The sequence below is a fragment of the Varroa destructor genome, unplaced genomic scaffold, assembly GCF_002443255.2.
Source record: "Varroa destructor unplaced genomic scaffold, Vdes_3.0 BEIS01000004.1, whole genome shotgun sequence".
Classification (NCBI taxonomy): domain Eukaryota; kingdom Metazoa; phylum Arthropoda; class Arachnida; order Mesostigmata; family Varroidae; genus Varroa; species Varroa destructor.
Window position 1 is genome coordinate 37,276,620 of NW_019211457.1, and position 17,506 is coordinate 37,294,125.

At 44.3% G+C, this 17,506-nt stretch overlaps 2 protein-coding genes across 29 annotated transcripts in view; one reads left to right on the plus strand and one right to left on the minus strand.

Moving 5' to 3' along the window:
- LOC111249118 (uncharacterized) overlaps positions 1-17,506 on the minus strand; it is a 200,731-nt gene that overhangs the window by 161,949 nt on the left and 21,276 nt on the right. The window lies entirely within an intron of this gene.
- LOC147756153 (uncharacterized) overlaps positions 1-17,506 on the plus strand; it is a 101,247-nt gene that overhangs the window by 54,797 nt on the left and 28,944 nt on the right. For 4 of the 27 annotated variants that reach the window (XR_015327377.1, XR_015327378.1, XR_015327379.1 and 1 more), the window contains exon 4: positions 1,165-1,359. The exons of 15 other annotated variants lie outside the window; for them this stretch is intronic. Coding sequence is in view for 9 of the 12 variants with exons in the window: in XM_086988504.1 (XP_086844630.1) it covers positions 1,165-1,350 (186 nt within the window). In the remaining 3 variants the exon portion in view is untranslated. 8 more of the 27 variants (XM_086988502.1, XM_086988509.1, XM_086988501.1 and 5 more) reach the window with 6 other exon arrangements.

Sequence of the window (17,506 nt, forward strand, 5' to 3'; positions counted from 1 at the left end):
AAGTAGTCTAAAGAAACGACAAGTTTCACAGTTCCATACTGTGATACTAACTACTGGATGATAACGGCTTTATATGGAGGGCCAAAGGTTTAATAGAAAGGTAAATGATTTTTTTTTTTCGAAGTAATGCCGATTTATTTATCTAGTTCCATGTGACGACATAATAGGTAACGATAAAAACAAGAAACTCTAATAGTCGCGGTGGCGGATAATTTAATAAACTCGCAGTAGACAATAGGCAAAAGAGAAGAAGCCGGCGGCTGTACAGTTGTCCGTTGTCCGACGTCCGATAAAAAAAACGCGATTGTCTCTTCGTGGCAAACACTAACTAGTAGACTGCGCGCGAATCGTGGTTGAAAATACGAAGATTTTTCGTAACTTAAAACTACAACGAATCGAACCGGCGAGATTGCGCGCGCGTGAGGCGCAAATCGTAATCACTTCACCATTGAGACAGCTTGCTGAGCAACGTTACCAGTCGCGGGTGAAGCTGTGTACGCCCATGTTTTTATTACAGCACGGCTTTTCTACCCATTTTACCATTAATAAACATGGTTGTGAAATACAATTGTCCTGGATCGTGTCATTAATTCGGAAGACTGTCAACCAACGTTCGCTTGAAGCATTTCATTATCATTGCCGTTTGGATCCTTTCCGTCGCGGAGAGAGAATTGCGCGCCGTTAAACTTTGCAGACATCTGCTGTCCCTATGACTGTGTGTTTTTGGCATTCGGTCATCGGCCACTAGTTGTCCATTAGTATCCAATCTATTCCTTAAGCGTTCGACCTCTGCTCCAGCTCTCGTCTCTTGTCAACCACGTTCTTCACTGTTCTGCCCAGGGGAAGCCCCACGGCTGTAGGGCTTCGCTTCCTCTGCATTAGGCTTAAACTAACGGGCACTTACGGGTGCACCACTGCTTCACCACGCCGCTGAATAACGACGATGATCAACCAGACTCATCAAAATCGATCGGGGCTGCCACCATGATCTGGTAACCCTAGAACATTTCAGCAAGGTACCTAGCAGCTTTTCGTAAAAATGCAAGGCACGGCATGTATCAGATCTAGGTTGTTTTCATTATTTCATAATTTTTCGCCGACTGTTTGTGACGGGAGCCTTTGAACGTAAAGCCAACAAAATGAAAGATCCCTTTTCTATTCTAGGTGCGGAACACCCTCTGTTACGAACACCAGCCTCTTTCCTCAGAACGGGAGCGCGTTTTCGGTTCTTCCCTCTTCTCTCACTCAGGTTTCGGTTACGCGTTTGGCGTCGTACGGCCGCCATTGCCGACATCGCTGCCGAAATTCGCATCGCATCACCACATCGGTCACTTACGTCATATCTGTTAACTCTACTGTGTATGTAGCTTGAATTGTACGTATCTATGCTTATCCTGTCGTGTTCAGTTCGATGGCGTCGTGTGTGAGCGACGCTTTGAATGAGCAGAGGGGGGTGGGCCGCTTGGGATAGACGGCTATTATGTGATCAAGTGGTCCTCATCTAACCGCCAGTTACGCTACTGCTGCCGTCGTTGCCTTTGCTTCTGCTATGAAAACGGTTTTTTTTTCGGCCCTGCTCAAAAGGCTCTCAGATGTTGCTGCCGGACTGGCTATATTTTTTGACGTACCGGCTGCATACGACCAGAATGAAAGACGAAAAAAAAACAAGAGGCAATATACATACAACTCAACTGGTATCGAATTATCGAGCGAGCGAGCGAGCGAGCGAGCGAACGAGAGAGATAGAGAGAGGGCAGAGGAAGGGACGACAAGAACTATGACACCAACACGATCATCATCGTGAACAACATTATCGTCGTTTTTGTTTCAGCTGCTATTGCAGAATGTTGTTAGCGGTGCTGAGCTGAGAGCCAGGGGAAGGAACTGCGAGAGATACAGCAAGTGCAAAATAAAGGGGGAGCGTGTGTGTGCGCGAGGGAGACGCACGACAGGGAAGGAGATAATCGCGACTGGCGAACATTGTTGCTGCTGCTGCTGCTTCCCAGCTTCCTCTCCCATTCTGCGTGTAGCCGGGAGGAAAAGTGCTATCAATATCTATTGTGAGCATAAAAATACAGCACCTGTAGACCTTGTTTCGCTCGCTGTTGCCAATCGACGTTTCAATTCATTTTACTACAGTAGAATTAGCCGTTACCGCGTCTGATTCTGCCGCTGCTGTGGTTCGATGTTGTTGTGTGTCTTCTCGGGCCGCAGAAGCCAACTCATGGCAGCACAGATTAACTCGGCATGCAGGGACCGCTGCTGTTTTTGTTGCTATAAGATTGGTAGAACGAAATTTACGAGGCAAAGATCACCGAGCCAAAGAACAACGCGACGCCACTGTGCATAGAAAATCAACTACATGTGTTGTCTGATTTGGCCTGAAGGGGCGCGTGCGAGGGAAAAATAGAGGGACCAAGAGATTTAATGAATTCAAATAAAACCTTACATAGACAATGTACTGCTAAATCTATTACTATCTCGATTTTATATGTATGATTTGTATAAGAGATTTATAGTATACACGTGTAAAAGTTTCGAGGCGCTAGACCATTGGTCAATGACAGACATCATGAAAACTGGGCGTCTAAGGTCTTTATGTTTTCATTGCGTCCGAACTAGTAGTTGTCTACTATTTAGCCACTATATAACGTGCGAGACGGTATGAACGAATCTATAATATGGTCAAATCTAACACGGGTCGTCCAGAAATTTTCGATACATAGCCTTTTACGGGCTAATTGAACATCAGGTCTGCTACAGGTCACTTAAGAGGGCCTATCGCAAAACAGCCTTAACAATAACGCACCGTTTGTTTAGGAAGTATATTTCTTACATCGAAACCGATTATTTTTTGTTCTAAATAGCGGCCGCTATTGTCAGTATTTTAATAGGATTCGGCGATCGATCACTGCTGGCCAAATCAAAATCTGAGGGATGACTACAGATCAAGCGTATTCATTTACTATGCAACTTCGAAGTGACCCACGAATTTGTCACTCTGTGTCATTGGCTACTTTTTTACATTAATGAAATACTAATGTTTTCCTTCGGCTTATTTGTTTGTTAAAAGATTAATTATTGTTGTCGTTTCATACCTAGCGGTAAGTAAAAAACCTCAAATATATATCCAAACGAAGAACCAGAGAGTAGGCCCATTGTTCTCATTATTATTATGGTTACTGCTGTTGATCTTACTAGCGAAGGCCCGCAGATCCTGTTCTCGAGATGCCGCCTCACTAAGTACACAGACAATTATGGTGATTGGGACTAAACTCGTTTGACTACGACTATTATTATTATTATTATAATAACAATAATCATTTCAAGGATAGGACCTCTGTTTAGCAACAGGTCCGCGAGCGGAAAATAACCGGGGGGCAAACAAGTTTATTGAAGGTATGATTCTCGAAACAGCGAATCCCGAACTGTTATCGTAACGACGCTTGCCAAAGAAACGAGAACCGCTATATTTTTTGCTCGTTTCTGCAGGCACTTTCGATAAAGTTTTTTTCATCTATCTATTTATATTATCATTCATGTATTTGTTTCTACCCACACTTTATTGTCAATGTGACATGTTGAAGGGAGTTAAGTCAGAATCAAGTATAATAGTCGCTATAAGAAGGCTATACCATACATGATAGGGATGTGAATGTATGCCCAAGTTATGAGTAAAGATTGCCCGCCTGTGAACTTATCAGCTACAAGCGTTTATTTTAAATTATTACTTAATTGCTATTCACTGTCGTCGAAAACCACGATGTGCTGCACTATATATATATATATATATATATATTAGCAATAATACACAATTTGCGCACGGTATGACTAGAGCAATGTTTTTTTTCTTTTATATACGGGCAAAATACGAAGAAAATAGAGCAGCTTGCTGCTCTTCCGATGCGGGTCCGTAGCGGTGTGTCAGGGCACCTTCGAGGCCTGTACCGAGATCGTTGTCAGCACTAACACGTAAAGCTTTAGCACCGCCTTTAAACTCCGGTAGTCTAAAAGAGACAATTTACGGATCGATTAGGTGACGCATCGATTAATCGAAATAGCAGAGAGCGCCGAACAACTCGCTCGACCGCGGCGTTTCACCCGTTGACAAATGGCTGAGGTACAGAAACCAATTTAACTGACAAACCCAATGTGTCAAGTTGGTAATACAGGGCAAAGAAGAAAATGGAGAAGACTTTCGGACAAAGGTATGTCAACATCGCTTTTGTTTCTTGACGCAATGGAATACTGACGTTACTGCGAACCTACTTGTTTTTGTCTTCAAATGTCCTATGGAAGGAAGCAGAACCAAAGAGCGACACCAGGCCCAAGGGGATGGCTCAAAGTGTCCTGATACACGCGCTGATGAGCGTTTCAAAAACAACAACTAGGCAATAAAAACGAAGCCGAAGAGTATGTGAACAATTAATTTTGAATCAATGATTTTAGCCGTAGCGGCGATCAGACCCACTGGATATTCGGTGAGTACTGCCAAAAGAGGTCTGGCTACCGTTGACTCTGCTGTATCTGCAGGGAACTGCTGCTATCATCCTGTGTTCGTGCCGTCATTCCTGATGCTATTTTTGCCGTCGTCGTCGTCGTCGTCGTCGCTGCTGCAAGCGGGCAGGGAGGTATCGGCTGATATCTTATGACTGTCAGCGAACTCTCCCCCTCTCTTTCTCTCCCCGTTTTGCTTCGTCTCGGCGAAATAGACAGCAACGGTCTGTCTACTAGAGATGCCAAAGATTTAGCGACGTCCAAACTTAATTGTCTTCTTCGTTAATTTCGTTCACATAGTTACCGCACCGCGATGATCGCATCTGTGCTATCGTTGCAAAGGAGCGAAAAACAAGGCGCCAGGCAAAGGCGATCCGACGCTCAAAGGATAGAACAGTCGACTTTCCGGGCAACTTCGAAGCATAATCGTGGGCGACGGCAGTAGCAGCTACGAACTGCCTTGAGGCAGTTTATAATAGACGAGAACGAATTTTGTTTTTGCATGAATTGTCTTAGATGAGGACAATAGGGGAGGCCTATCACATGAACAGGACAAGCATATAAAAAAGAATAGAACATGACGAAGGTAATGGCCTTTGGGGAAAACAAAAGCAAGTATCGACCTAAAAAGACGCAAGCTTGAAAATGCATACAATATACTACTATAACTGACTAGCTATCTGAGATACATAAATTTTATTGAATTGGGTGCGCAACACCCAAACGCGAAACAGATAGGATCATGACGACTGTCACCTTGCGGGATTTTTTTGCACTCGTCTGCCTGGAACATACCCAGCCCACCGACCAGTCTCAGGACTTGACAAAATGAATCATAGAATTAGATATGTAGCTGTAGAACATTTTCGCTAGAGATTCCTAGTGAATTTCGCATCGGTGAAATGAAAATCAGCCACTAGGGAAACAGTGTTACAGGGAACACCGATTGAGACGAAAAGTCTATCTAAAAAATGATGCACCCTCAATCGAGCGCAAACTTTGCACTTTGTATTGGTAAGGAAGACGACAGCTTTAATCAAGACCGATAATTTTGTCTTCATACAGAATATCCTTATTGTGAGACTATATGAGTATGGTAAAAAAAAAAAAAGTCACGGGCTTCTTGTAAAGCTGACGGCGCGGTGTCCTAACTTATACAAAAAAGATAAAGATCTTTTGCATAAGTTAGATGATTATTTATTTGGAACCAATTTTACATTAGTTAATTGTATATTGACAACGAATGCAATCGAATATTGCTTTTCTAGAAATAGAGCTCTGGCCTTTACTATGACAAGCAAAGATCTTTACAATTTCAGCCAACGCAAGATACGATTTTTCTGCTTTCTAGCTTTTAGACATTGAACATTTACAGCTTGAACATTTACGAGCAAATGTCCTTTCCGATCGTGCATATATACATCATGGAGATATTTTTTTTTTAATATGTTTTTGAATTCCTGCTAAAATTACTTTTCCTGTTCCACTTTTTTCGGGTGACTATTAGCGTTTCATGCATTTTTGGCGGCTGGCGTTGTGGTCGCGGTAGCAGAAACATTGATACCGGTAGCCTGATTTTGCTGGTCGAGGATTTTGTTGTCTTTATCGCCTTTCATACGCTGCGTGAATGATGACGCCGCCTGAGGGTGATGATCTCGCTCGACCTCCTTTACGGGCAGCAATTATAAGTGCTATACATACTGCTGTGGTACATCGTTGTCAAAGATGGTAAAGACGCTATTCTATGAAATGATTAAATTACTTGAAGGTTTCTGTCGTTGCGTTATTCCACGTTTGTTATTATTATATTGAAAATTTTACTCGGGCTACTTCGTACACAGGATGACCCATAACGTGTCAATGTATACTCGAGCATACGTGAAATTTTTTTATCAACTGAGCAGTGAACTTTAATCGTTACCGTGTGTATCGTCGTTAGCTGTTGCTGCGGTTGAAAAAAAATTGTCCTTGTTTAAGTTAGTTAGCGGTCGCTAGCGCTGCTAAAACTGTGTGCCGCGAGGAAAGTGGTATACTACGTAGACATAGAGCTTTTCTCCTCTGATGACAATGATAGTCAGAACGTTTTTGGGACACTTTAGGTCCATAGCAGCGATTCGATCAAAACTCTACCAAGTGAAGATGCATTCCCGACAGCAATAGAAAACTCTTTCAAAGACGAAGAAATGGCTAAACACGGTGATTCTATGCCTCGTGCCAAAAAAGCGATTCTGTCCATGACCAGTACACGTCGGTCGTTGCTAACCAATTGTTATTCACGATCCTCCAACAAAACCTTAATTTTGGACGTTTAAATACCCCCTGTTGCTAACGTTCTTTAAATGTTTCCTACTGTATAGCTGAGGCTCCTTGTTTGGGGCCTCCACAGTGGGGCGTTAACTACGGTTTTGAAAATGGCCGTAACCGAACCGTTGTGGATTACTGAAAGATTGTTGTGCGCAGACAGGCGCAGTAAAGGTGTCGCTAGTAACGCACTGTGCTGTCTCAGACAGGAGAACGTAACAAAAACAAAAACGACACAGAAGCACATACTTAGATCTATCCTGGCCACAATAGAGGGGCATCGAAAATAAACAAACGTCGACCGTTTAAGGATTCGACCTTTTTTCGGCCTATCTCATCCTGGTAGAGTCTACGGAGGCCGTCTGACGATGTCGAACGGGCACGGAACATCCGTTGCGAACGTTCTTGCAACGTTTTTCATGCCACGCTAGTAACAGCACCAGTATCACCATCACGATACATATGGAATCAATTTCGTTTTTTCTTACGTGTTGTTGGCCCACAGCGCAAATCGACAGAATAATGGCTAGAAATAGCAAAACAATTCCAAACGGGTAGGCACCCCGCAACAGTGACTGTCGTGAGATGAAGCAACGCCAACAATAACAGTGTTGAAGCAATGGAATGACCATCGTCAGAATAATTGCAGGAACGTGACATCGTCCTGACCTTTTGCTCGTGGGGAAGAACTAGCCAGTCATTGGGAGGAATTAGGTACTAGAAGGGTAGCCCCCGATTGACAAACCGACAGCATCCGGAAAGTGCTCATATACAGGTGCCACATCACCTCTATGGTGTAATAGTATTGTAAATCACCAGCACGCGAGCTGACTAGCCGCTTGCTAAGCCGCTAGCGGTTGCCTATCGTCAGGTTGAAACGTATGTCTTCAGTTGCCATGCCGTGCTGATTGTATTTTTGCTATTGTCGTCGCTGCTGTTCTTCGTCGTCCTATTGCTGCCATGGTCGCTGAGCGGGGAACGCGCAACATAGAGTCTGAGGGACATCTAGTAGAAGACAAAACCAAACTCTTGCAACCACTACCGCCATCGCCGCAGCTTTAGACTCGTTCATCAAAGAGCCGCCGGGACGCAGTGACATGAACGGAGACAATTACACTGCCCGCCCAATCGTCGTGCTGATGATGATCAGCCAGACTGATAGAAGCAGTTGTAGTAGTTCATTGCTGTTATCTATTGACTACTACCGTGAAGATGATGAGTGCGATAGCGGCGGCGGCGGCGACAGTAGCCGCACTAGAAGCGGTACTATCATCGCCGATCATCATCGATTCTTCTCTTTTCAGTGTTCCTGCGTCCAGCGTCGTGGCTGTCGTCAAGAGGCGAGACACGCATATATTCAGACGCACAGAACTGGTCAGCCACGAAAGCGGCGGCTCAGATAGTCTGCACCAACGACGGCTGTCGCGTCTACGGCCACTTCGAAACGAGATTACCCACGAGTGAGAGTGTACATCAAGACAGCAGCCGCGAAGATGGCGACAGCCACTGTAGGCAGAGGTGTGAAGATCGTCGTTGTTTCTTCTCGCAGCCCGACAGCAGCAGTATAGCGGCCTCAACTGCATCGCCGATGACCCACTCGAAACGGGGGCAAGTTCGTTCGGTCCGATGTTCCCATTATACCACCAGCTACCAACGAGCAACAACGACAGTGCCAACAAAAGCCAGCAGACGATGAAGCAAAAGCGGGAACTCTTACGCCATTAGTGTCTGTCCATTTTGCTTGATTATAACACCCCCGGATACAGAGCAAAACATTCATTCATTCACTCAGAGAGAGACGGGAACAGGCGGCCGATTGCACCGATTCAGAGGCATAAGAAACGTTTGTGCCTTGGAGAAACCACCATTAATGCACGGCGGCAGTGGCGGCGGTAGATCATGATGGCTTCCCAAAAGTCAATCGATCTGCCACCATAACAATAATTACTATCACATACATATATTTTTTCTAGAGACTATGAGATGTTTCAATCGATGTATCGACAAGCCAGCTGTTACAATCGTTTCGTAGAGACAGGGCCAGTCTAATATATAGAGACACATAGATATATAAGTGTTAGAAGTTGAGGGCATGCATTTTTCAAAATCGCCAAAAAAAATTAACTGTAGCATTCGTGATTATCTGCTTCAAGATAATCTAAGTATATCTTCTTATTTCTTATATCCTTTTTACGACGAAGGCATGGCATTCCCGACTGGAATAAAAGTGGAAACAGTCGTATGACAAACAAATAAACATCTTTGTTAATAGTTGTTTTCGATTGTTCCCTGTCGAAGTGTCAGATATTTCGCTTCTAGCCCGAATCGCTTTCTATGTGACTATCTGCTAACCGGTTTTCAACGATTTATTATCTTTTTTCTCTGTCCAGTTTTCAAATAGCTGAAGCAATCCACCGGTAGCCTTTTTCGTGTAGACTTCAAAACTTCGTTGCTGAATTGATTGTCCCTGACTCAGCAGCATTAGGCGGCTTTAGAATTTTCAAGATGACTGAGCTCGTGCGCACACCCTGTCCACTCGCAGACGGTTATTGTTATCAGTATCATATTTTGCACCCGAACAAACCGGAGCACAAAAACACAGTAGGGTTTGTTCAACCCTAGGACGACAGTTGTCGTTGATCTTCCATTTCCCGCGTCGACCCATTCGTCGGCCCCGTCCCCCCCCCCCCCCCCCCCCCCCATTGGATCTCTTTTGTAAACGCACAGATATTTCACCTATCAACTTGCGTTTCAATTACGAGTCGCGCATTTGTAAAAGCATAAATCTAGTACTAGCCTTTGGATACGGTCGTTCCATCGAGAAGGTACGCTTTGGTCATTATTTGCAAGGCTGCAAATTGCAAACCGAATTCAGTTTACGCGCACGGTGATTTGATCGATGAACGTATACTATTGCAAAAAAATATGGAAATGCATCTCTATAGTGATCGTTACGCAACTATATTAAGTTTGCTTCTACAATGAATTTAACTGCTCCGTTCACTGCCCAGTTCACAGTTGTCCCTCGAGTCTATCGCGGTTCAGCGATCTTATACCGCGTAGAGATATGCTGAGTGAGATATTATTAATTGCGGTCTGGCTGTCGACAACTTCGCTGTTGTCCGTCGCCGACATGCACCGAAGGGGAGTAGTAGCGGCCGCAGCGGCGTTGCGGGCTATCGTTTGGCTTCTTTGCAGTACGCGCCGATATCCCCCCAAGGCCCTACCGCCTCCCACTGCCCTTCCCCGGCCCTCCCCCAAATGGTGGACACAGAGAACGAGTGAATGGCGGTGCAGAAAGGTACCGCCGTCTATCAAGCACCACGGACAGTAGTAGTAGTAGGGCGCGTAGAAAATACAAAGACAGAAGAAGCAAATGATCGTTTGAAGCGTCGCGGCTTGCGTCTCTATCTGCTATGTGGATGACTATGTATGAAATATGCTCTGGAGGACTGCCCCCTTTCGGGGTGGTCAACGGCGCGTAGTCTGCTGCCTTTGATCAGCGTCAAATTTGTCCTGATGCACATAAGCTTCTGTCGAAAAGTTTCAAAGGGCTTTTTCAACCTCGATAGATACATATACCCCAGTTATCCTACCGTCAAAACAATTGTATGAAGAGGCAATACGGGAACACTGAGCGGCTAGACAGGCCGTGGATGACCAAAACGCAGCCGGATTGAGCGACGAACTAGTTCCTTTCTGTTGACGTTAACGTATTATCGATTACTCGTATGTATTACTGCTAATTTATACACACATGCATACGTCTCATATATATATATATATATATATATACATATCTGATTTTGACTTTGTTAATGCAGAACTCGAAGTTCTGTGCCTTAACCTATGCATCAAAACATCGAAGGGGCATGGGGGTTGCGTAGTCTGACTCGTATGCGTAATGCGTTGCCAGGACGAGTTTAAGTAGCGGACATAAAAAACTTCCGAGACCTTTGAGGGTGGCAGGCGATTACTTCTTCCTTGTTTACGCCAGTGTTTAGTGCCGGTGAAAGTACATTATAAGTCCGCTCACTTGAAAGAAGGCGCTCGATAACAGAGCGTTCGTCGGCGTGGCAGATTCATGTTTCTGCGAATAAATCAATAATAGCAGCAGCCGAAACAGCATCGCTTGATCCTCAAGGAACGCTATCCAGAGAGCTTAGTTTTGCCGTAAGATATGAAGAATTGATTCGCGTTCCCGCCGTCATTATCACAAACGAGTTTGAGGCGGACCAGAAGTTATCAGCAGATGATGTCGCGATCAAAAAAAATGCAGGAACAAGGGGTATAACACGAGCCGTTGTGTTCTCATGTCGTTGAAAATAAAGCGAAACCAGCGTGTCGTCAAGTGAAACATGCTGTGATCAAGCAACGAAACAAACAATTTGCTGAGATTTTTTTTCTAATATTGTATATTATAGGACATATCAAACATTAGCAAAGTCGCGTAAATCACCTTAGCATTAGAAATTACCAAGTGAGACCTACAATGCAATATGTTCCGTACGTCATAGGAGTTTAAGTTTAGGGTAAAGCTTAGCCTTTACGAATTTATTTAATTCGCACATATCACGACTGCAGATCGCAATTAGATATTTTCAAATTCCATAAAAATGTCTGTGTTTGTCCGGTCTAATGGGCATAATAGGCTTACTGCGCAATAATCTCCCTATGCACAACCAGATGCGTTATGAAGCTGGGAACTTGTCGTAGTCATCTGCTTTTCCAATAATAAAAGTCAATTTAGCGATCGACACTTTGATTACTTGGTTTCACTCACAAATCTAGTTTCTGCAGGCACACATTAATAGCGCTTTCAGTGTATCCTGGCCTTGCCATACGCGGCGACGGTAGCCGTTATCGCGTGAAAGGTTGTCTCGGACGGGTAGACAAACAGGCCGCGACGCGCGGCCGGGTGGTCCAGGTGTCGTTGAATTTTTTGTAATACGTCAATCGCGCAAGACCGGTAGCTCGAAGTCGCTTTTTCCGTACCCATGCGTTTTTCTTTTATTCCTATACGTATAGTAGGCAATATCAGCAAGATGGCTTTGTATTTCTCCCATAGCCCTATCTGTTCCTGTCTCACCTGTTCCGATCAAGTATTACTGCCGTTGTTCGTCTCCCCCTTCGTATTAGTTGATTGCCCCCTACGAAATGTATTATACACCGCTTGCATTGTATAATCTATAAAAATATACTTCTACAATTATGTTCTAGATTCGCAAACAAGCGCATCTATGGTCCTTTACGCGGAACACTTTGGCGTACGGGTCGTTCGTTGCAATTCCAACGACGGCAGCAGCAGCAGCAGCTTGACGTCGTCAACCGAAACGAACTAGAGGGCGACGAATGCATCTGTTATATGTAGGATACCCTTCGGCACCCGAAAGACCGCCGTTCAGCTGCGTTTAGCGCACGCGGACAATTTGCTACTGAATTTTCGGGGAACACTACGGACTGATCTATTCGATACCGTCAGATACCCCCGCTGATGGCTACTATAATCGAATCGGTTCGATCGCCGCCATTTACTGGAAGCTGCTGTGGGGAAAACAGCGATCTGGCAGTCAGCGACAACAACTGCTACTACGATCGACTGCAACACCGCTGAGAAGTGGTGGGCCAAACACTAAATATCAAATAGTGCAGCGTCAATGAAAACATGTGATGGTGCAAACGCTCGTCGTACGTTATGAAATAATAGAACAGCATACATACGTTAACTTAAATAGATATCAATAAACTTCTCTAATCACTTGATCGACATTGTAATGCCTCTGGAGACTGGATTAGGAGTTTAACACAGAGCTGAATGAGTCCGCTTGCTTCTGCAGGGGTTCCTCCAGGAGTTTAACACTTGGCTTGACATATTAGCAAATAATAATTTGTGTATAGATATGTAATGGCAGCAATTCTTCAGGAATAATAGGTGCACCTTTGCTCGCCTCCGAGCATCAATGCCGTGACGCCTGTTTTTAAATATGCTGTTGCTATAACAGCGTCGAAGTGAGCAACGCCGGCGCTAGTTCGAGCCTGTGTATAAATTCAAGAAGCCGTAGTACGTGGCTTATTGGTAAGCGCAAGCATAACGTTTTCTCATCAATTTTTTAGCCATACGTTTTTCCACAATTTATACCAGTGCGAACGATTAAGCAGCAGCAACAACGACAGGTGGGGTTATCCGTCAAATCGCCAGATGCGGCCTAAGCCGATTCACCACCGCACTACCCTATCCTGGCGACTTCTAGGAAGAAGGATCAATAATTTCTTGGAGATACAAAAATAAAACAAAAAATGTTTTTGTTGTTGCGGCAGTCGCTGCTTCTGTAAGAGTCACTCGACTGACCACTGACTTCTTCAGTCATTAGCCCCATTTAGAAGCTTTTGTTACTCCCGACCGCGCTCCCTGCCCCCATCCTCTTTTATCTCGCCTTCGATTTCGTCGTTTTGCGCTGTCTTTTTTTGTTCTTCGTTTTTATATCGACGCGCTCTTTTCCTGCTTAGGGTCGTTGTTGGTTCTTGGGATGGAGGCGCTCGCGTCTACGGCCGTCGGCCGCGCCCAGATTCCGCGCCTCGAAAATGCACACCAGCAGCAGCAGCAGTTACGAGGCATCCACCGTTCGGCGCGGTACCCCAACCACATTCGTGGATAGCGTAACACAAGCAACTTTGCAAATCTTCGAGTCCTGGAACTCATTTTTTGATCATACTTTACGTACGGTTCAAGTCGCCTGTCGTTCAAACCCCCCTCGTCATCACCGCCGCTGCCACAGCTCCAACCGGATCGGCTGACGCTCTTTGACTACTGCAACAGTAGCGGGCAGTATACATACTATGCATAATATATATATATATATATATATATAGACACAATAAAAGAAGACGACATTCACAGGGAACAGTCTAACGTTCTCTCAAGTGAAAGCAAACGAGACAAAAGATAACGAATAATAATTGGAACCTGACGATCTGAGCCGTTTGACGTGATTACATTATGGAGTCACAGTGGCGGCAGCGGCGGCAATATTGTAAAGTACGCGATGAGGATGTCATCGAATTAATGAGACGACGCGGCTATAAGACACTTATGCAGACACGGAAAATAACAGGAATAATGACAATACTGCAACGTTGTAATGGCAATTTTTTGCCGAAAAAAACAGGGCAAGGCGAGGACCAATAAAAAGAAGAAGCCGACGCAGTTGTTATTGCTGTTCCTCCGAGAATAGGTCCATTATAGACACGCAGAAGAACGGTGGCGTATCGTAGACGACGATACCGATAATGGCGACGATTCCTAGATGGAGTAGGCAACAATAGACAAAAATATTTTTGTAATTGATACGCGTAAGAAGAATGAGCTACGGTAACAAACATACTCATCCTAATCAGGATAATGCTCAAATAACACGCCCATAACACACACACACAAACAACTGTCATTCCTCAGATATTTTTTGAGTCCTGCCGGTTCATGGCTCGCGGTGCACCGGGTTAGTATAGAACAACACAGGCTACGAAGCGAAGTCGAAAAAAAGATCCACACGCGTACATCTTGATAACTCCTTTCGTATGTGCGTGATACGCGTATCAGTGTACTGGTATATTGCAGGAGCTGCTTAATCATCACGTTCTACCATCAGCGGAGCCAACATTTTTGTCAGATGTATCAAAGTGACACTATATATAATTTTTGATATTGTACACTGTTTGAAGAATACGCGCTAAGGCTACCTAATGGTACGTTACATTTAATTGTTACTCTAACTTTGTTATCAAGTTAGCATTACAATTATATTAGCAACGACAAAATAAATTATAGTTTATTTGTCATCGTTTTTCGTTTTCTTTCAAGAGCCGTAGCTGTTCATAGAAATGAATCCTTTTCAGCATCTCTTATAGACAAAGTTCGCTGGGATGGGTCGAGGAACAGGAGAATGATTTCCGAACACCACGGGCTATCCATCAAAATCCTCGTGTTTTTCTTTCTGATCGTTAGACCACGGACGAACTTCTATCGTACGCCGACAATTTCGGTTGACATACGGGTTTGCCTGTTCTGTGTGTATGACGCTCTAAGGTCTCGGTGGCTTCGGACCAAATTTCCGGAGTGATACGACCGCGTTGATCGGACCTGACTGCGTCATGGTGAGGCTAGAAACAATACGGTTCCCGTTGGCACAATAGATGCTCCGAGTAGCTTCTCTATCTATCTATCGCTGACTTTAACGTCCTCTATTGTGAAGCGCCACTCAAAAGCAATACCCTTCTTTGTTCGGGTTGAATTTGTTTCTCGCCTGGATATACACTGGTAATGCTGGTGCTGATTGGCTGCCATAGATGATGTCGATAGTGGTGTAATAAAAAAAAAAGTCAAAGAATAAAAGAACGAATAAAATTTGCAATCCATCACCAGCAGCGGCAATGAGCGCTGGCAGCGGCGGCGGACGATCGATGAACAATGTAATCGATGACTGCCGCCGATACACGGCTGTATGGTAGCAACGTAGCGCGATCACAACGCTGATCGCCAACGGCATATATAGAAAGAAGGAATACACGTATACATATCTATATATGTACACATATATCGAACATTATGTCAAGTTTTCACCCTTCAAACGGTATTTTTTTATTTGAAGACTGAAAGTTACCGATATGTGTAGCATTTCGATTCGGTTTAGCGCGAGATTTCAAATGGAACCAACAAATCGCCCCCTATATATGCCTCCATCTAATCATTTGTCCGCATCAAGAATTCAGGGTCGGTAAATGTTTACCATGACGTATAGTTATTATGCTGTTCCATAGGTGAGTTAGAAAAGCCCCAGATAGGTTCAGTGAAATTCATTACGATCAAAACCCTTTTGCGAGAGGGGCCAAAGTCTGGAACAATTTCTTGAAGAAATGGGTTCGCACATTAGTAATAGACCAAAATGTTCCCATAAACGTATATATGCAACACGGAAGGAAAATCTCAAAACAAGGCTATTTAAAAAGTATAGGCCACTGTCGCGCAGACTGACTGGCACCATCGTCTGTAATGTACATATATATATTGATGGTTAGAGATAATATGAAAGAATCGATGGCTCATTGTAATATTTTCTGCTACCTTAATCATTTCACTACGACGACTTTTGCGGCCGGCAGTAGTGCGGCGTGGCTGCTGCTTCAGTCCCGTTCGGTAGCTACGTCCATCTCTCGCCTTTCGCGCACGTATGGCGGCTGCCGTTGCTGCTATCGTCATCTGTTGTCTATTGATTTGTGACTACGTGCGTGAGTGCGTATATGTGAGAGGCAAGTCCGACGTAAACTTAACGTATCAGTAATGCTATTTCTGTTCCTGTTGCTACTCCAATCCGAGCGCAAGATGTTAACAGTATTTCGAAACGGCCATTGAATGTTGCTTCTGTTTAAAATTGCAGTAGCAATAACAGCAGCAGCAGCAGTAGTTTGTTGTGGCGCAACGATGCTACCGTAATGATGTAAGGGCTCTTTACTGCGTTTAACGGTGCCAATAGCCGCCATTATTAGGACCAGCGTCGACGCTGGCGGCTACTATCGAGCGATCGGTGCTGGGTCGCTCTCCGGCTTATTGGCCTAAGACATTATCTAAATAAATACGGTAGTATTATAGTACCTTGATAGTATCAATGCTGATTCTGCTTGTTCTAGCTATTCCATACTACGACTACTGCTGCTTCTGCTTTGACAAACAACAACGGAAGCCATTCACCCAATGGCCTGGGGTTAATTAGATCCTGGTTAACCGTTTCATGTTTAAAGCCTCCTATCGGCCATATACTCAGCCGTATACACGCTATTCTATACAACTACAGAGGATTGATGTATTGCTTTTAATCTGTGCTCACACAAAAGGCGCAAAACTAGCACGCATCGTGTGGTGATACTCTGTGTCCGTCTGTGCGTCTTAGGAGAAACAGTGCGGGCCAGGCGGCTATTACACGTAAGCTTCTAGCTCTTCGATACCCGTGGTACATATTTTTACACACAGAAAGAAATGATTACGTGCGAAACGTGGATAACGCTTTATAACCAATGACATTATAACAACGGTCCAGCAGTAACAGGGACAGTTGATTATAGCACCAAAAATGATATTATCGTGTTACTCCATCTGGAAGTGCCCGTCGTAGCGGTAGTACGCCGCTCCGACCAATCATACCACCAGCAGCCTATATATAGCAACAGCTAGTTTCACTGCAGTTAAGGAGGGGCGCAACGGACAGGTTATTGTGTTGCTTGCCCCTAGAAGCACTTTCAGTCATTGATAAACGACTGAAAAGGTGGTATCGAAAAATAGAAGAGAAAACTTGGCGTAGAGCTTTAAATGCAGCGAACGCCAATTGTAGTTAGACAGCTTGAAATCTAGTCTGGGCAAAACTAGACTATGCCACCATGAGAGTCATCCACTATGCGAACGCTGACCATCTGTCTGGGAGTTCGTATCGGGCATCATATCGAAATAAAATTCTGACGACGCCATTATCCTCATTCGCTAATACATGCATATGATTTCAAGTCAACCTGGGGCGTTTGCTAAGACATCGGGAACGATACCAAGCGTTCGCCTTGGTATTGTTCCCGATGACAGGACCTAACCATTATACTTAATGTGAAAAAAATGGCTCTATTATCTAATGATAAGGTGACAAGCCAAATCCAAGGGAGAATTTGCGTA